General features: G+C 34.7%; 1 protein-coding gene across 1 annotated transcript in view; it reads right to left on the minus strand.

The window, feature by feature from the left end:
• LOC123554300 (radial spoke head protein 6 homolog A-like) overlaps positions 1 to 19933 on the minus strand; it is a 70890-nt gene extending 50957 nt beyond the window's left edge. The window contains exons 1-3 of the mRNA XM_045344356.2: positions 19335 to 19933; positions 1994 to 2183; positions 899 to 1087 (exon numbers count right to left, since the gene is read on the minus strand). Coding sequence (XP_045200291.2) covers positions 899 to 1087; positions 1994 to 2183; positions 19335 to 19507 — 552 coding nt within the window. The 5' untranslated portion in view covers positions 19508 to 19933. The remainder of the gene's footprint in view (positions 1 to 898; positions 1088 to 1993; positions 2184 to 19334) is intronic.
• Between the last annotated feature and the right edge of the window lie 1652 nt (positions 19934 to 21585).

The raw sequence follows: 21585 nt of genomic DNA on the forward strand, positions 1-21585 counted from the left end.
ATGGTGAACAAGTGTTGCAAGTTTTAAAGCAATAGCTTTGACAGTTTAGGAGAAAAGCTGACCTAAACATAAAACTTAACCAAGAAATCTGATTTTCTAAGTCCAAAAGGGGCAATAATTCTTGCAAAAAGCAAGATGGAATTATGTTTCTTGATGTACAGGGTCTGCTTATGATGGTGAACAAGTGTTGCAAGTTTCAAAGCAATAGCTTTGATAGTTTAAGAGAAAAAGTTGACCTAAACATAAAACTTAACCAAGAAATCTGATATTTTCTAAGTACAAAAGGGGCCATAAATCTTGCAAAAATCAAGATGGAGTTATGTTTCTTGCTATACAGGGTCAGCTTATGATGGTGAACAAGTATTCCAAGTTTCAAAGCAATAGCTTTGATAGTTTAGGAGAAAAGCTGACCTAAACATAAAACTTAACCAGGCAACGCCGACGCAGACACAGACGCCGACGCCGACGCCGACGCCGACAACCGCTCAAGTGATGACAATAACTCATCATTTTTTTTCAAAAAATCAGATGAGCTAAAAATGATCCCGAGTTACTTTCAATTCGACAGTTCTCTTCATTTAAAGTATCTAAGTAAAAATGATCCTGAGTTACTTTCAATTCGACAGCTGTCGTGTGTAGACACAATTTATAACACGTCCTAAAAACAATATCCATTGGAACACTTTAACTTCTCGATCATGTGTGCGAAATAAGACAAAAATATTTACAGTGCTGATGAAAGAGTAAACCGTCACCAGCTTTTCCAATGTTTACGAATAAAAAAAAACAAAAATAAAAACAAAACTTTTCCACGGAAAGGACCAAATCCAACAAAATTTAATACATCTTAAATACAGATAGTTACTCTTTAACTTTAAGGGTAATCTTTGTAATATACCTTTATGAAAGGATAATCCATCATTAACTCTGTCAATGCTAATGACATTCTTATGATCTCTTCTCGGGGAAGACCAATTCCCGCCATTTCAAAGAACGCTGCGTGGCGGACAATATCTGGAACACCTATAAATCCATCGCTTTCTTCGAAATGGTTATCAATGTCATTCTGACCAACTTGTGGCATTTTCTTAAATACAGAAAAATTACCCTTTCATTCATAAATGTGTATTTGCTTGTTTTTTATACAGGAAGATGATAGATGCATTTTATAAACTGTAACATTTTCTTAAAATTGTCTTCATATCTATAACTATATAGTTACACTCTTTGTAGGGGCTCTAAAGTGTTATTATACTAAGCAGAAAATGATATTCAAAATTCGTCATTTTTGCAGTTTTAGAAATCATGGACGCCATTGTTTTTATTATGTTTGGAACTGGTTCCTTCAAAATATTTAAAATGCATATAAAATTATAATGATTTATATAGCACTTTTTCTCAACAAAATAAAAAGTAATTTTGCATTATCTGCAAATTTCGGTTAATTGGACAAGAGTGTCCTTTGTAAGGTTTAGCAGTATACCACAAAACCACAGAAATTTTTAGTAAACAAACAACATCTTTATATAAACTACCCATCTGTCCAATACATCTTACCGTTCCGTCCTGTAGAATTGGATACTTAAAATATTCTAAAAGAGTTGTCCCCCTTTAAAAAAGAATGCCATTTGTAAAGAAATAAAAGTAAACAATTGTCAAAAACGATGTTCAACCTTAGTTATGTAAAGTTTTAAAGCACTCGTACATTGTTGCAAATGCATCAAAACGAAGACATAACAGCTTTTTAAAAATGGTGAGTTTTTAAAGGCGTTGAACTGTCCAGAAGTGTGGCCCCTTCATGCAGTCCCTTTTCGAAATTCAATATATATATGAGTAAATTGACAATTGTTTTGTAGAATAATATAAATGTTTTATATGCTGTTTTATTTTCATGTAAAACAATTCTTTCTTTCTATGATTTGGTGATGTTCGAACTTCCTTCTCCAAAACATGGACCTAACTCTTAACAAATACATTTTCATTGTTAAACTACCTTGAACAAATTCCACTGGGCTTTTGCAAGGTTCTCTGTGTGTGACTTTCCCGGGTCATCTCTCAGAGGGGCAGAAGGGACCTCAATACGTTCCCTCTTTATTGTCTCACTGATTTCCTCAAGCTGGCTCAAACCAAGGTTAGTCTCGCCATCCAGGAGGGTTGCAATTAGACTGGAAAGGTGGTCATACCTGAAAGGACAGGATTTTGTTTGTAACTAAATAAGGATTTTGTTCCCAAGAAATGCCCTCAAATGCTTTTCCCAAACTATTGACTAATATGTGTGGCGATACACACACTTTAAATAAGTTACATTTTGTACAGGTTGCAATCACAAAAACCAAAATCATACTGCCAACATTTTCATTCAGCTGTATCTTTTATTCTTTTACATTTTTGAACAAGAAAACATAAAATATGTACATTCTTAAACAGAATATATTACGTCTTTTAAGAACATTCAAATATATGACATTTGATAAACAAGAGGGCCATGATGGCCCTATTTCGCTCACCTGAGTAGAGTTGCTTGCTTGAACAAATTTCTTAGCTAAAGCTTTAAAAACAAGAAAATTAGGAGAGTGGGTCAAGGTAAAGATTATGCAAGATTACTTTTGAAATCTGTAAAGAAAAAAAATTACAGGTGGTCCGAATCCTTTTGCTGTAGCTTAGAAAACAAGAAAGTAGGTCAGTAGGTCACATTGATGGTCACTGAAAGTCTGTTTAAAGATCGGCATGCAAAACTATACATGACATCAAAATTTCAAAGCTGTATCTTAAAAAAATAAGAAAGTAGGTCAATAGGTCACATTCAAGGTCACTGAAGATCAGTTTTAAGATCAGTGTGCAAAACTGTACATGTCGTCCAAATTTCAAGGCTGTATCTTAAAAAACAAGAAAGTAGGTCAGTAAGTCAAGGTTACAGTCAAATGACCCCTAATTACTTGGGGTAATACGGTAATTATAATTTAACAGTGTAGAAAATATGATCAGATAACTTTTTAAGTGTTTTTTCCTATATAACTCATATAAAAACTATATGACCCTCGGGGCGGGCCTCTTTTCACCACAGGGGCATAATTTAAACAATCTGGTAAGAGAGCCACTAGGCAATGTTACATACTGAATATAGGTGGGGGGCCAGTAAGGTCTATCATGCATCCCCCACTAGACTTTTTTTCATAGGTACCAAATTATTTGGCAGGACCAACTCTTTCAAAATAGAAAATGTTCCCATGAAAAAACTCTTTTGAACTATATATGATTTCACTGTTTCCATGGCAACCATTCATTTTTGGAAAGGACAACCATATAGATGGTAATCAGTCATATCTTGGTCAGTTTTGGTGATAAAACAATAAAAATGGTACCAAAATGGAGCTAAGGCATTGGCCTTAACATTGCAGTATTTTTATGTTAATTAACTAATTTGCATATTCATGAATATTAATGAGAATGTTACAAAATGACAAAATTTTATTAGAAAATAATATTTTCTAATTTTTAAATCGATTTAAATGTACCAAACAGTTTTGATCTGTTCTGAAAGTCTATCTGTGTTTTCTTGAATAGTATTTTGTAACACTGACGGTAATTGTTTTACTCCAAAATAGGTATGTTTAGCTAATCTGCAAAAAAATAAACCACTACCACAACCAACATCTCAGGAAACAACATACCAGAAAAATCTCATAAAATGATATAATTAATTGTTATCAATAAAATAAAAATTGTGTGGTCTATATTGTTTGGAAATGTAGTTTAAACACCCTTTTGAAGGAGGAATCAGTAAGTAACATACTTAATACATGTTATGTTACCATTTCAATAACCTTGCTTTATTACATCAATTATTTAGAAAATATAGATCAGACAGTTTTGATCTGGTCTTAATGTCTCTCAGTGTTTTCTAGAATAGTATTTTATTACTCTGAAGGTAAATAATGTTTTCTACATTAGGTATTTTAGCTAATTTGCATAAATTAATCTATGCTAAAACAGACATCACTGGAAGCAAGATATAATTAAAACTGAACAACATGATAAAATAAACTGTAATCAATATCTTTGTGTTATTTGAGCTATATCATATGAAAATATAGTGTAAATACTTATTTGAAGGAGGAATCTGTTTGTTACATACTTTACACATGTTACGTTACCATTCCAGTAATCTTGTTTTATTGTATCATTATTTTCTCAGAAAATAGTGGAGGAATATTTAGTTATCAAGTTATTAAATACTCTTACAAAATAGTATAGTTCCATACTTCTCAAGCAATTAGATTTTTTCCATGACTGCGCTTTAAAATATGTTACCACTGTATTTTGCTGTATTTACATATATGTAGGAAGAAATTTGAATCATTGTTATGGATATTATGATATCATTGATTTGTTAAAACTTTAAAGTATTAATTCTAACATTCTTTCTTTACTTTTGTCAACCAAGACATCATCTGAAACATTCATTACACATTCAATGTTCCATTTTCATTTTGAATTAATGCATCTATCAGTTTAATTATACTAACATCAGTTTCTTAATTATGATGTTCTTTTATTTGATGGTTTCAATATTGTTGTCAATAATTATTACATTTTACATTGATTATGTATTTTTATGTATATATTCTGTATATATTAATTATGTATAAATCCCTGCTAACATCCATACACTGATAATAGGGTTACAATTTGGGGCTGCCTTTCATGGAAGATGTTTTTATAATGGAATATTAATCTTGTTTTGTGTGATTGTGAAGTGTATCTATGCAGTTATTTACGTTAGAAATAAAGCATTTTGTTTCTGAGTTTGAGAAAAACATGCATTGTATTGAGATATTTATGTGCTTATCAATAAATTATTCACTGCTGAAAAGCAGCACTGAACCAAAACTAAAAACCAAAATGAAATATTCAGGTACTTTAAGCAAAGAAGTATTTATTTTTATAGCTCTTTGCTTTAAGGTAGAACGCGACACTTTGAGCACTTTTGAGTATCGTCTTGAAATTTTGCATGTGTAAAGTTGACCATATTTCAAACAAGGTGCAGTTTATTTTATACTAATAGAGCCAACCAGTTTTTGTACACGAGACATCAAAGTTGACCACCAAAGCCCGTTTTTGAAACTGACGTCGCCGCGTATCCTTGACAACTGTTACGGGAACTGCAACGGCACCAACCAACAAATTTTCTTTAATTATACATTATTCGACGAGAATTTTTTTGTCCTTTATGGCAATATAAAAATCATTGTTTTACACCAACAAATATTTGAAAAATGGAAAGAAAATCGCCGTTTTTGACTGTAAATTGACGTTCAGTTTAGCAGCATTTTTCGGCTTTAAATCAGCATATTACAAAATCCCTGAATTAAATTTTTGATTTTTTTCAATAAACGGTGTTTAAAATGTATACCGAGTCCAAATGACAAATAAAACTTGGGGGTCACTGACTTAGATTTTTCGGTACATGTGATTTTATTTCCCCCACCCCAATGCGTAAATTTTGTACCGTAATTCGACGTCTGCAGATATGTTTGAGACATCATAATTCGGCCATAGTGTTTAGCTTATCAGCTGCACCATTTACTGTTTTACTGGTCCTCAAAGACCTTTATACAAAACAAGAACAAACATTTCATCAACTGCATTCCCTTAATGGGGCCCCATAGAGTATAGGTGCAGCAAGTGATCTAGGCTTATCAGAATGAAGCTGTGGCTTGGGTGAATCAGTCAAGAATAGAGAGAAAGATGATATTATAAGATTTATACAGTTAAATTGGTGCATAAAAAAGGAATACATAATTTTAAATAAGGATATTTCATACAATACTGAATTGGCAGACTTGTGAGGTAAGTTTTGAGATTTACATAATAAAAAACTATATTTCCAGCAAAGGAATTTTATTGATTGTTTTATTTCATAGATAGTATGGCTCTGATTTGCTCATAATTATGCCACTGTCAAACATATCAAGGACAGGCAAATTTTAAGTGCAGTTACAGTTAATTTCGATTGCAAAACACACCCATGACGGCTAACTTTCAGCCGAGGTGTTCGTTATTTCATGAAATGATCCCAGTTAACTGACAGCTGAGGATCAAGATATCAAAAAATGATCGCAGCTAACTTTCAGCTGAGGTAATACTTATGTAATTCCTACATGATTTCAGCTAATTTTAGCTGTAATTTTCAACTGCAAAACACCCATGACAGCTAATTTTCAGTTGAGGTATTATTTAATTCATTAATGCTCCCAGCTAACTTTCAGCTGAGGAGTTATCATAAATGATCCCAGCTTACTTTCAGCTGAGAAGTTATTATAAATGATACCTGCTAGCTTTCAACTGTTATTTTTGACTGCAAAACACTCCATGACAGCTAATTTTCAGCCGAGGTGTTATTTAATTCATAAATGATCCCAGCTAACCTTCAGCTTAGGAGTTATCATAAATGATCCCAGCTGATTTTCAGCTGGGGCAGTATGTAATTTGTAAATTATGCCAAGCTTACTTTCAGCTGAGGTGTTTTAACTGAAAATTGAAAATTTTTGTTTGAAACAGTCAAGATTATTTTGGAATTTGTTTCATTTTTCTTAAGCAGTGAAGAAAATGCTAGTGTTTCCCACGATACACTAACCAAGCAATTTCAGCATGAAATGTATACATATTAAATCCTGGACAGTCCTGGAGAGTGTTTATTTATCTGACATAAACATTAAACATGATAAGCACTTGGGTAAACATTTCATTTGCCCTGTTTATCTTGAGCCAATTAGGCACTGTATGTGGTAAACATCTCCACTTGTATATCCCATTCAATTTTACAGATAAATAATATCAAGTGCTATGGACACTGCAAGCTCCCAGGACCAAAATGGACCAGATGTCCAGATGCAAAAAGGCACCAGTGGAAGCATATAGATAAGATAATGGAAACTATGAAACGGCAAATGGAAGCATTTGAACAATCGAACAAAATATTAAAACTTTGGCTGAGGCAGTGTCAGTTATGAGAAAGGACATTTGTGAGTTGAAGAAAAGAAAAACCGAAGATGAACAGCCCTCACAATCGAAAAAGTCACGAACAGAGGAGAAAGACAATATGTCAGAAAATGAGTTATGTAGTCAGGGTGACAATTCTGATGATGAAGTCGATTTTGAAAGCTATTTGACAGAGCAGACGCAGCAGGAGGGGGATGACACCTCATTTATACCAGAACTTGAGGAGTTTTTTGCAGAACAAACCAACACTGGGGAAGGAGTGGATGAGCAGCTAGCCGACTAAGTGAATAAGGGCCTTAGAGGAAAAGAAAAGAAGGATGCTGAAAAACTGAAAGAATTTAGAGATAAGCATAAGCCGCCACAAAATGTTGAAAATCTTCAAATCCCTGCCATTGAGGAGGCGATTTGGAGGCAGTTAAAACCGCACATAAAGACAACAGACTTTCTCCTACAGAAAGTTCAAAGCAATTACGCGCTAGCTCTGACCCCACTAATGAGAGCTCTAGAAGTAATAAAGAAGAAACAAACATATGAAGATGTTTCAAAACAGGTACTGGATGCGTTCAAGATTGTGTGTCTGTTGTTCCGCACTACCAGCAATGCCAGGACTGAACGCATCAGAAAAGAGTTGAACCCCCAGTATAGAGGAATTTGCGATAATGAGGCCTCCACCACAAAGCTGTTTGGAGATAACATACAGGATGTTACTAAAAAAGCTGACAGCCAGAAAGTAACCTTTGTGCAATCAAAACCAATGCCTTCTTTTTATCGAAAAGGGGGGGCACACAACAACAGCGACCACGTCACATTGTTGGGAGCTCATACAGAACAAACAATGTTCAGCAGAAGTCTGCCCCCCAGAACAATTTTCGGTTCTTCAAACAACAACAACAAGGGCAAGGGAAACCCAAGAAAAGCACAAAGATGTACAGGAAGTAGCAACAGTAAGTGAATTAATAAACATAGAAAGACAACTGAGTCTTATTAACACACCAAATAACTTTATTGCTGGAAAGACAACGCAATTTAGGGACAACTGGCTTGATATCACTAATGACAAATGGATAATTGAGACAATTAGTGGATATAAGGTTGAACTTATTTGTGAACCTAAAACAGCAGTTTATACCTAAGCCAATTTTATTTTCAAGTTCAGAGCAAGAAAAGATTCATTTAGAGATACAGAGATTTCTATCGTGTAAGATTATAGAACCTGTTGAAGGGTTAAATGAGGCCGATGAGTATGTTTCAAACATCTTTATGAGGCCTAAAAAAGATGACAGAGTTAGAATTATTCTTAACCTGAAATCCTTCAATGATAAGTACATGCCATTTATTCATTTTAAGATGGAAACTTTACAAAATGCTATCAATAACATGAGACAAAACTGTTTCTTTGGCTCCGTTGACATATCTGAGGCATTTTACTCTATTCCTATAGATAAAGCAGACAGGAAATACTTCCGCTTCTGGCACAATGGCACAAAATATCAGTTTAAGTCCTTGGTTATGGGTTTAACTACAGCGGGTATTTACTAAAGTCTTGAAACCAGTCTTTGCGAAACTAAGATCCCTTGGGCATGTAAGCACTGCCTATATAGATGACTCTTGCCTTCAAGGTCAAACGTTTGAGTCATGTTTACGCAATATAACAGACACAGTTCATCTTATGGATTCACTAGGTCTCACTGTTAATACCAAAAAATATGTTCTGATCCCATGTCAGAAAATAGTTTTTCTAGGGTTTGTATTGTGCTCAATAACTATGATAGTTAGGCTAACTCCGGAAAGAGCCCATGAGATCATTGGATTATGTACAACTATTTTAAGTAAAAAAAGAACAGAAATTTGAAAATTTGCTAGGCTAATAGGTAAACTTGTAGCTGCAGAGCCTGGAGTAGAATATGCTCCACTTTATTACAAGCCTCTGGAAAAGGTCAAAGAGTGTGAGCTTAGGAAGCACAAGGGCAATTACAATAGCTTTATGTATATCCCTTTTGCAATACGTCCAGTGTTGCAGTGGTGGATTCAAAATCTAGAGGGGGCCTACAAATCAATATCCCATGGACCTCCAGCTGTAAGCATATATTCAGATGCATCTAACTCAGGCTTGGGGTCATACAATAAAACAAACAGGGCACGAACAGGAGGAGTCTGGTCCACAAAAGAGCAAAGTCTTCATATAAATGTAGTAGAATTGAAAGCCTGCCAGTTGGCCCTAATGTCCTTTTGCAAGGATGCAAGAAACTTACATGTCAGAATCTATATGGACAACACAACTAGTTGTGCGTATATTAATAAGCTTGGGGGCAAAAAACCAGATCTAGATGAGCTGGCTCGGGAAATTTGGTTCTGGAGTATAAATAGAAACTTACATCTGTCTGCGGCACATATTCCTGGCTTAGATAACAAGGAAGCCGATGAGGAATCACGGTCATTCAATGAAGATACTGAGTGGTCATTATGCCCTAAGTTATTTGAAACTATCAGACAGTTGTATGAGGGCATGTCAACAGATCTGTTCGCTTCAAGGCTTAATAACAAATTAAAACAATTTGTCTCTCGCAGACCTGAACCTGAGGCTTTTGCTGTAGATGCCTTTTCATAAACTTGGTCAAATGAATTTTACTATATTTTTCCACCTTTCAGCCTTCTAGCAAGAGTACTACAGAAAGTCGAGGAGGATCACACAGAGGCTGTGTTAATTGCGCCACTTTGGCCAACACAAAGCTGGTGGCCAAGCCTACTTCAGCTGATTTGCGGAAATTGTTATCTCATCCCGGACCCCCAGAAAATTCTATATCTTCCTCATCGTCCAGAAAGAAGGCATCCACTAAAAAAGATGTCTCTAGGGCTTTTTCGTATATCCGGACAGCCCTTGAGCAAAAAGGTGTCCCTGAGGGAGCTCAAGACCTTATACTCCACTCATGGCGAGACGGAACTAAAAAGCAATACAATGTTTACATTGAAAAGTGGCTCAGATTCTGTGGGAGTAAATTTAACCCCATTAACCCTTCTTTGAATCTAGTTCTTGCATTTCTGTGGAAATTATTCAATGATGGCCTCCAGTATAGATCTCTGGGTGTTGCCAGATCAGGTCTGAATTCCTTTTTATCAATCTGTGGAGGCACAGAAATTTCACAGTCAGCTGAAGTTATTCGCCTAATGAAAGGGGCATTTAATAAACGGCCACCTTTCCCAAGATACACACATGTGTGGGATGTTGAAACTGTATTAAAATATTTAAAGACGCTGTCAAACTCAAATACAACGCTGTTACTTTTGTCAGCCAAATTATGCATGCTATTTTTGCTATTATCTGCACAGAGGTGCCAAACAATACATTTATTAGATATTGATGACATTCAATTCTGTAATGGAAGTGTAAAAATTTCACCAAGAAAACTGTTGAAACAATCACGTCCTGGATTTCAACCACAATTAATAACATTAAAAGAATACTCTCAGGATTGCAATGTTTGTATTGTCAAAACACTGCAGACATATTTAGATAGAACTAAACCTCTTCGGACAAGTCAGAGGCTCCTGATAAGTACTATCAGTCCCCATAATCCTGTTTCAAAAAGCACTGTCTCCAGATGGGTCAAACTTGTGCTTGTTAAAGCTGGGATAGGAGGCAATTTTGGTGCTCACAGTACTAGAGCAGCCTCAACTTCAAAAGCTAAGATGACTGGTATTCCATTAGATGTCATTATAAAAACTGCTGGTTGGTCAAATGCTAAAACATTTGCTCAGTTTTACAATAAGCCAATCAAAACAGACACTCCAGGCATACAGGATGCAGTCCTTGGAGAATTATGCTGAAAATACAGGAAATAATGTACTAGATTGTCATTGCATTTAGCATAGATTTTAGTTTTATATGTACTGTAAATAATTAGCTTACTTATGAGACATAAAAATTATTCTGGAATAAATGTTGTTTTTTCATTTAGTTTAGAACAAATGAATTCCCATTATAAAGATATCAGAAAATCTCTAAAATCTCTATGGGGCCCCATTAAGGGAATGCTGTTGATGAAATGAATAAATTGAACGAGACTTACCTTAGTAAGGTGAAGTTTAGTTGTTATTTCATCAACTGCATTCTCCTTAAGGGGTCACATACCCTCCCTCCCATCCCAAAATTTCTGATTCTTCATAACAAGGTCACCATGCACATCCTCTATAATTTGGATGACAGCATGGTGACCTCATCTCTAAAGACTGATAAGCCTAGACCACTTGCTGCACCTATACTCTATGTGACCCCTTAAGGAGAATGCAGTTGATGAAATAACAACTAAACTTCACCTTACTAAGGTAAGTCTCGTTCAATTTATTCATTTTGTTCCATGGCAAGAATGATGAAATGCATATTAATAAGTGAAATCTTAGAACATTTTAATATTTTATATAACGTGCCACTGGCACAAAAAGTCCGAAGCGTTTGGTATCTTTAAATGTGTCTTGAGCAGACAAAATCTGCAATAATTAAGGTGGAATGCGCCTAAATTCAGAAGTTATTGGGTTCCGTTTCGACATTTTCTTTAATACAAAATCCAGCATATTCCTCATATAATGCGTATTTTACATTTTTTGATATTTCTGTAACTTTTTCTCCACAAACCTTAGACGTCCATTTTTGATGAACCATGATTTCACATCCGTCGGACTGTTTTCGTAAATCGTTCTGTTCAGTCAACAAGTATCTGCATTTAAAATGGTATATAATTTGTGGTGATCACTTAACCTTGGAGTCTATATCTACGTTAAAAAGTCAGAGCGACAAATATGACGTTGTGTTTTGAATTAAAAAAAATGCCTTAATATGCTGTCTAATGTAAAATCCAAACAATATAATTTGACTAAAAGCTAGTAAAAAGTAATATGATGATGTAAATTTTATTTTAGCGCAAATGAGTAATTTTTCCTGTAAATCGTCTTTTTATGATAAACTCTACTTTTTCATTTTTCTTGGTATATTTAGATCGTGGGTGAAATTATTACACTGAATTACATTACTGTAACCCTACCCCAGATAAAAAAATATACGTAATTTAACGGGTTCTCGTATGTCTTGTGATCAATTTTTAACCTATTTTAAGAAGAATTTAGTCAAAAAAGACCTTTACAACTTTGCAAGGATTTCTTGAATTAAAGTAAAAAAGAAAGCAAATTGTTTGTTTGTTTTAGGTTTAGCGCTGTTTTCTGTTACGATAGGGGGTTAACCTAACCAGTGTTCCTCAACAAGTAACTTCCAACTTCACCAAAATCAGAGGTGTAGGGCGAATGATTTCGGACAGATACCTTCTACTAAATTGTCACTCCCTACCCAGGGATCAAAAAGGCGATTCATAGAACTGAGCTAAGCGGGTGGGGTAAAAGAAAGAAAGACAGAAAACAGTGGTTGGTTACTAAAACTTGCTGTAACTCAACAGCGGTTGAATGTGGTTAAACATGTATAATTCTATGTTGCAATTATCTATATGAGCAACTCAAGATTAGTAACTTTGTACGTAGAACCGACAGCTCAAACTTGCTAATCCTGGTTTGGTATTTACGAGATACCAGGATTTGTACGAGTACATGTATATGCGTATGATGTCATTTTTTTTATTTTAATAAGCGTCTGAGATGTCGACATTCAGAAACTAACAATTTTCAAACAATTTAGCAGTTCACTCATCAGAATTTTATAAAGCTACGCTTAAGCGTTTATTAACTTTGGGATAGTATTCAAAGCGAAACCTCTTATATCATGATTGCCATGGAACTCATATCTCAAATAGTGCCTTTTGCTATAGAATTTTAAAATGAGCCACGCCATGGGAAAACCAACATAGTGGCTTTGCGACCAGCATGGATCCAGACCAGCCTGCGCATCCGTGCAGTCAGGTCAGGATCCATGCTGTTCGCTTTCATAGTCTATTGTAATTAGAGAAACCGTTAGCAAACAGCATGGATCCTGACAAGACTGCGCGGATGCGCAGGCTGATCTGGATCCATGCTGGTCACAAAGCCACTATGTTGGTTTTCTCATGTCGCGGCTCAAAAAATGAAAAAACTAACTCTGACTTGTAAAACCAAATCCCGCCGTCAAAATATGTGAGCGGATAATTAACCGGACAAGCCCATGGAAACTAATCTTATTGTCATATTATGTTACTAGGCTGGAGAAGTAAGAAACGAAATAGTAAAAATGTATGACATTGATTGTGCGTGCATACGCGTGCTTACGAAAGACTAGGGATTATATCAAGAAAAACAAGAAACAATCGTGCTTTACTCTCGTGGAGGGCAAACTTGAAAATAAACGAAACTGTTGTATAATACTGATCTATGATATTTTACAATAATGATGCCTTATTTTTTTGTTTCAGATGTGAAATCTCCGAACTATGTACACAATTGCATATGTATGAATTCTTCATTTTAGCATTGTATAAACGGAAAACTTGTTAATTGGTACTTTGAATAAGAAAAAGATGAACAAATAATCATTATCAAATATAAAATATATTTAAAGCGATTTTCAAAATGGCCGAATTATGATGTCTCGAACGTATCTGCAGACATCGAATTATGGTACAAAATTTACGCATGGGGGTGGGGGAAATAAAATCACATGTAACGAAAAAACTAAGTCGGTGACCCCCAAGTTTTATTTGTCATTTGGATTCGGTAAACATTTTAAACACCGTTTATTTAAAAAGATCAAAAATTTAATTCAGGGATTTTTTAATATGCTGATTTAAGGTTTAGGAGTATATCACCAAAACACAGAAATATTTTATGAACGAATAACATCGTTACCAATATTTTACTTAACCATTACATGTTCTGCCGTACTGTCCCGTACTGAAAATATTCTGAAAAAGTTGTCCCCCTTTGAAAGTGAATGTCATTTGTAAAGAAATAAAAATAAACAATTGCTGAAAACTGTGTTCCACTTAATTATGTAAACTTTCAACACTCGCATGCGATTGCAAATGAATCAAAACTAACATGTGTAACAGTTCTTTGAAAATGGTGAGTTTTTGAAGGCGTTTGACTGCCCGGAAGTGGGTCCAATTTAGGAAGTCTTTTTTTCGGAATTCAATGTTTATTTTAGTATACTGACACTTGTTGTGTTGTTTTTGTAATGATAGCGTATATATTACTTATATTACTCTACAAAACAAGTGTCAGTATACTGATATAAGCATTGAATTCCGAAAAAAGAACTGTTTAAACAGGCCCCACTTCCAGACAGTCAAGCGCTTTTAAAAACTCACCATTTTCAAGGAACTGTTACACATGTTTGTTTTGATGCATTTGTAATAGCGTGCGAGTGTTGAAATTTCACATAACTAGGTGGAACACAGTTTTCAGCGATTGTTTATTTTTATTTCTTTACAAATGGCATTCATTTTCAAAGGGGGACAACTTTTTCAGAATATTTTCAGTACGGGACAGTACGGCAGAACATGTAATGGTCAGGTAAAATATTGGTAACGATGTTGTTCGTTTATAAAATATTTCTGTGTTTTGGTGGTATACTCCTAAACCTTAAAGCCGAAAAATGCTGCAAAACTGAACATCAATTTTTAGTCAAAAACGGCGATTTTCTTTCCATTTTTCAAATATTTGTCGGTGTAAAACAATGATTTTTATATTACCTTAAAGGAAAAAATAATTCGCGTCGAACAGTGTATAATTAAAGAAAATTTGCTGGTTGGTGCCATTGCAGTACCCGTAACAGTTGCCAAGGATACGCAGCGACGTCAGTTTCAAAAACGGGCTTTGGTGGTCAACTTTGACGTCTCGTGTACAAAAACTGGTTGGCTCTATTAGTATAAAATAAACTTCACCTTGTTTGAAATATGGTCAACTTTACATATGCAAAATTTCAAGACGCTACTCGAAAGTTTGCAAAGTGTCGCGTTCTACCTTAAGTAATCTTTAGATTTAAACATATGAAATTGCAAAAAGCTGTCAAGAATGTGAACAATATTAAGTGTTTGAAAACCAAAATTGTTAAGAAAACAATTTCATAATGCTATTCAAAACTTCTAGGAAGATACTGAGTGCCTTCTGAACGACACTTCAGAGTTGCTGAAAACATGTTGCAATTGCCTTTAAGAAGATCCTTTAGAAGCAAAGAACGTAACCAAGCAAATACTAGTAAATAGCAAACTCAGTTGGATAAAGTCTGTTTATGAGAGGTAATGTTGTGTGAAATACACATTACCCCCCCCCCCCCCCCCCCCCCCCCCCCCCAGTACTGTTTTAGTAAACATGGACCAAAGGGCCAGAAAATCTAACAACACTGAAAACGAGTACGAGGAGACTTTTTATAAACATCACATGGCACTTAAAGACTTTTTTGTGATAGCAGATATTTCTTAAGATGATCCTTTGGAAGCATAACAACCCCCCCTCCCCAAGCATTGGCTTAAGAGGAATTCTGTTTTAGTAAACATGGACCAAAAGGGCCAGAAAATCTAACAACACTGAAAACGAGTACAAGGATACTTTTTATAAACATCACATGGCACTTAAAGACTTTTTTGTGATAGCAGATATTTCTTAAGATGATCCTTTGGAAGCATAACCAAGCAAAAAAACAGCTGATTTGATTGTGTCTGTTTGTTACATGTAGTGAATTGTGAAATGTGAACAGAGTTCTGTAATAGTAAAATTGTATGGATTAGTTAAAATTTGAATCTAAAATTAGATGAAATGTCTGAAAAATATGAACTGCACACAATTTGAGGCAGCAGTGTTACAAGAAAATCACATTCTGCACGTCTTGATTAAAATGTGACTTAGATACTTTCACTTTAATGTTACCTAATATAGCATATTTGCTTTCTTGTTGGTTAGCTGTTATGAATAATTTGTTGCTTTATAACATATTATTTATAAAATAGAAAGTAACTGACAAAAGAAGATCACAGGCTCTCAAAAATAACTTTATTTTGATGAATGACATTTGATTACACTTTGATTCAGAAGCAATTTGTATCATGCTCTGGAGTTTCTTGCTACAATTTGAACTTTTGACAAAGACAGGTCATGCCTTTGTCATAACCTTTGGTAGGTAACTTAATTGATAATCAAACTTTATTTGTTACGATTAATGCATAGCTTCTCTTAGTAGGGTTTCTCTTAATGTTCGGGTATATCCAGGAATATTCCATCACATAATACAATTTAGTCCTTGTCTGTACAATTTAAAATATTAAAAAAATATTTTGTACATTCTGTCATTCTTGTGAATGTTTCAAAATGACAACAATAGTTTTCTTTATTTTGTATCAATAAAGTTTTATATATTTCTTATATCTTGATTTAGTATCACTAAAACAGTTTTGTCAACCTGGTAAAAGTTTTAAATCTGAAGTGTTTACTTAAATACCTGCATATTTTCTTTTGTTTGCTAGTTTTGGTTTGCAACAGAATGTCATGTAATGTTGAGCAGTTAACCTAACAAGTGTCCCTAGATTCTGTACCGGAACTACTTAGTTCTCTACAAGTGTCCCTGGATTCTGTACTGGAACTACTCAGTTCTCTACAAGTGTCCCTGGATTCTGTACCGGAACTACTCAGTTCTCTACAAGTGTCCCTAGATTCTGTACTGGAACTACTCAGTTCTCTACACGCAAGTCCCTGGATTCTGTACCGGAACTACTCAGTTCTCTACAAGTGTCCCTGGATTCTGTACCGGAACTATTCAGTTCTCTACAAGTGTCCCTGGATTCTGTACCAGAACTACTCAGTTCTCTACAAGTGTCCCTGGATTCTGTACCGGAACTACTCAGTTCTCTACACGCAAGTGCATGGATTCTGTACCGGAACTACTCAGTTCTCTACAAGTGTCCCTGGATTCTGTACCGGAACTACTCAGTTCTCTACAAGTGTCCCTGGATTCTGTACCAGAACTACTCAGTTCTCTACAAGTGTTCCTGGATTCTGTACCGGAACTACTCAGTTCTCTACAAGTGTCCCTGGATTCTGTACCAGAACTACTCAGTTCTCTACAAGTGTCCCTGGATTCTGTACCGGAACTACTCAGTTCTCTACATGCAAGTCCCTGGATTCTGTACCGGAACTACTCAGTTCTCTACAAGTGTCCCTGGATTCTGTACCAGAACTACTCAGTTCTCTACAAGTGTCCCTGGATTTTGTACCGGAACTACTCAGTTCTCTACAAGTGTCCCTGGATTCTGTACCAGAACAACTCAGTTCTCTACACGCAAGTGCTAAATTCTCCGTATTATACAGATGTAAGTCTATTGACTTCAGACACAATATATTTATTGAATCGTCATGGAGAGCAAATGCCTCATCCAGATATCTGACTCAAGACTGTATGATTCATCCTATCGAGCTAGTGTTCGTTTTGTATATGTTCTTGTAATGCTTCTATTTCTAAAATTCAAAAAAAAAAAAAAATATATATATACTTTTTATAAAACTTGCTTTTTACTCACAGGACGACTGCACATATCAGCTGTATGATCATAATATAATGAACGCACAGATGGATGTTATTTTATATTTTATTGAAATTCCATCTAAAATTATAGTTACATGGATGTTGCAATATATATTTTAGGCAATTTCTGAAATAACATAAGAATACCTTCTTAAAACTTACCACTAACAGTTTAAATAAATCAGTATGTGACAATTCGGACTTCAATTTCTTCTTAAATATCTTTTTAAAAAGCAAAGGTAGTGGTAACGTATTTTAAAGTGTGTTATGGAAAAAAAATCACACTGTCTGACAAATAAAGAAGCATATTGTATTATTATAGTACAAAATAAGTAATATTAATTATGTTTCTGGAGTATTTTCTAAATAATTGATGCAATACAAGATTGTTGAAATGGTAACCTAACATGTGTAACGTATGTTACATTTTTATTCTCCATTTAATAAAGTTTTAACGCGATGCCTGCGAACATTATAGACCACATAAAAATTGTAATTTCATTGATAACAACTGATTATATCATTTTATTCAGTTTTAGTGGTCTCAGAATTTTATTTGTTGTTTGTGACACTGGTTCATTTTATGCAAATTAGCTGAGCACATCCAGTTTTGAGTAAAACAAAATACCATAAGAGTAACAAAATGATATATTAAAACACACTGAGAGACTTTAAGACCAGACCAAAGCTGTTTGGTACATTTAAATTGATTTGAAACTTAGAAACTGTTATTTTTTAATAAAATTTTCTCATTTTGTAACATTCTCATTAATATTAATGAATATGCAAATTAGTTAATTAACATAAAAATGCTGCTATTTAAAGGCCAATGTCTTAGCTCCATTTTGACACCATTTTTATTGTTTTATCACCTAAACTGACCAAGATATGACTGTTTATCATCTATATGGTTGTCCTTTTTTAAAATGAACGGTTGCCATAGAAACAGTGAAATCATATATAGTTCAAAAGAGTTTTTTCATGGGAACATTTTTATTTTGAAAGAGTTGGCCCTGCCGAACAATTTGGTACCTATGAAAAAAAGTCTACAGGGGGATGCATGGTAGACCTTATTGGCCCCCGTACTAATATCAAAAGCGTAGGCCTTGAACTTTCAGTCAAGAAGATTTTTAAAAACTTTCTATGTAAGTCTATGTAAAACTTGGGACCCCCAGGGCAGGGCCTCTTTTTACCCCAGAGGCATAATTTGAACAATCTTGGTAAAGAACCACTAGGCAATGCAACATACCAAAAATCAAAAGCCTAGGCCTTGCAGTTTCAGACAAGAAGATTTTTAAATTTTTTCCTATATAAGTCTATGTAAAACTTGGGACCCCCGGGGCGGGGCCTCTTTTTACCCCAGGGGCATAATTTGAACAATCTTGGTAGAGAACCACAAGGCAATGCTACATACCAAACATCAAAGGCCTAGGTCTTGTGGTTTCAGACAAGAAGATTTTTACATTTTTTTCCTATTTAAGTCTGTGTAAAACTTGAGACCCCTGGGGCGGGGCCTCTTTTCACCCCAGGGGCATAATTTGAAAAATTTTGGTAGGGAACCAAAAGGCAATGCTACATACCAAATATCAAAGGCCTAGGTCTTTTGGTTTCAGACAAGAAGATTTTTTAAAGTTTTTTCCTATATAAGTCTATGTAAAACTTGGGACCCCCGGGACGGGGCCTCTTTTCATCCCAGGGGCATAATTTGAACAATCTTTATAGAGGACCATTAGATTATGTGGACGGTGATCGATCACAATAGCTCACCCTGAGCCAAAGGCTCAGGTGAGCTAAAAACACTTTTTTAAAGAGAGATGACAGCTGTTCTAGAATTTAAAAATGTACTCACAGGCTTGGCATATCATGTTGTCTTTGCTTCATAAGGAACATTTTTGCATGCAGACATTCCCTGTCTTCTGGGGTCATACTTGGGAGCGATCCATCATCCGAACCCGACGAACTCCCCGCACCCCTCGTCGGTAAGTCCCGACGGCCACGAATGCACTGTTTTTCTCCAATCATTATATATTTTTTCAGACACTTTAAAAAAATTATTTCTCAAAGAAAAATGATACCCTTTTTACACAGAACTTTATGGACTCCTGGGACTAAAGGCAGAATTTTAAATCTGTTTTTCAAAAACAATATTACATCCGAATTCGTACAGAAACAAACAAAAAAGAATGAAATCACTCACTCTGGCAACGCAATCAATTAACAATGTATTTAAGATATCAAATAATGCCATGTTCAATTCTAAAATGATTTATCTCCTGTTTACCAGTTCTGAAGTTATATTGATTTTGCTGTATCTAACATTTCCAGCATGTATAATGTGAGCTGATAAATTAAACATTAATGAAAGTAATCATTAAACAAACTGTACAGCTTTACTACTGTGTTTGAAAGAATTTATCAGCCCATATTTCTACATTCTATAGATACATTTGGGATATCTTAAGTATGTCTGATATGTGTTCTAGTCTTCAGACTCTCTAATAATATTAGTGTATATAGGTGGTGGTTGTTGTTGTTAGATACCTAGCACACAATACTGTTTATGCAAATAAACATGTTAATATTTTATGTTTACATAGATACTATGAAGTTCTTTTTCTTCATGTTTTTAAATTTGAATTTGGGTCTAATATATCTTTATAAAAAAAGTTTGTATTGTCAACAAATTTAATCTTTGCAACCAGTTATTCACAACTATTTTAATGCTACAAATAGCATTTGACTACAACTTGAAAGCTACTCATTCAAAGTGAGGGGGAGTTTTTTTTTAATAAGAGGGTCATGATGACCCTATACCGCTCACCTGTTGAACTTGGCCTTGGAATCATTAAGATAAACATTTTGACCAAGTTTAATGTAAATGAGGCCTCTATACAGTGTTAACAAGCTTTTCCTTTGACATGAGTGGTGTTCTAGTTTTTGACCCCACATGACTCAGTTTTGAACTTGGCCTAGGAATCATCAAGATAAACATTCTTGCAAAGTTTCTTGAAGATAGGGTCATAAGTATGGCCTCTAGAATGTTAACAAGCTCTTTCTTTGATTTGAGCCGATGACCTAGATTTTGACCCACATTACCCTGTTTCGAACTTGGCCTAGGAATCATCAAGATAAACATTCTGACCAAGTTTCATAAAGATAGGCTCATAAATGTGGCCTCAAGAATGTTAACAAGCTTTTCCTGTGATTTGACCAGTTGACTTAGTTTTTGACTCCATATGACCCAGTTTTGAACTAGATAAACATTCTGGCCAAGTTTCAAAAAGATAGGGTCATAAATGTGGCCTGTAGGGTTTTAACAAGCTTTTCCTTTGATTTGACCTGGTGACCTAGTTTTTGACCCCATATGACCCAGTTTCGAACTTTGCCTAGAAATCATCAAGGTAAACATTCTGTGCAAGTTCCTGTTTACCAGTTCTGATGTTATATTGATTTTGCTGTATCTAACATTTCCAGCATGTATAATGTGAGCTGATAAATTAAACATTAATGAAAGTAATCATTAAACAAACTGTACAGTTTTACTACTGTGTTTGAAAGAATTTATCAGCCCATATTTCTACATTCTATAGATACATTTGGGATATCTTAAGTATGTCTGATATGTGTTCTAGTCTTCAGACTCTCTAATAATATTAGTGTATATAGGTGGTGGTTGTTGTTGTTAGATACCTAGCATACAATACTGTTTATGCAAATAAACATGTTAATATTTTATGTTTACATAGATACTATGAAGTTCTTTTTCTTCATGTTTTTAAATTTGAATTTGGGTCTAATATATCTTTATAAAAAAAAGTTTGTATTGTCAACAAATTTAATCTTTGCAACCAGTTATTCACAACTATTTTAATGCTACAAATAGCATTTGACTACAACTTGAAAGCTACTCATTCAAAGTGAGGGGGAGTTTTTTTTTAATAAGAGGGTCATGATGACCCTATACCGCTCACCTGTTGAACTTGGCCTTGGAATCATTAAGATAAACATTTTGACCAAGTTTAATGTAAATGAGGCCTCTATACAGTGTTAACAAGCTTTTTCTTTGATATGAGTGGTGTTCTAGTTTTTGACCCCACATG

Source organism: Mercenaria mercenaria, chromosome 15, assembly GCF_021730395.1.
Source record: "Mercenaria mercenaria strain notata chromosome 15, MADL_Memer_1, whole genome shotgun sequence".
NCBI classification, from domain to species: domain Eukaryota; kingdom Metazoa; phylum Mollusca; class Bivalvia; order Venerida; family Veneridae; genus Mercenaria; species Mercenaria mercenaria.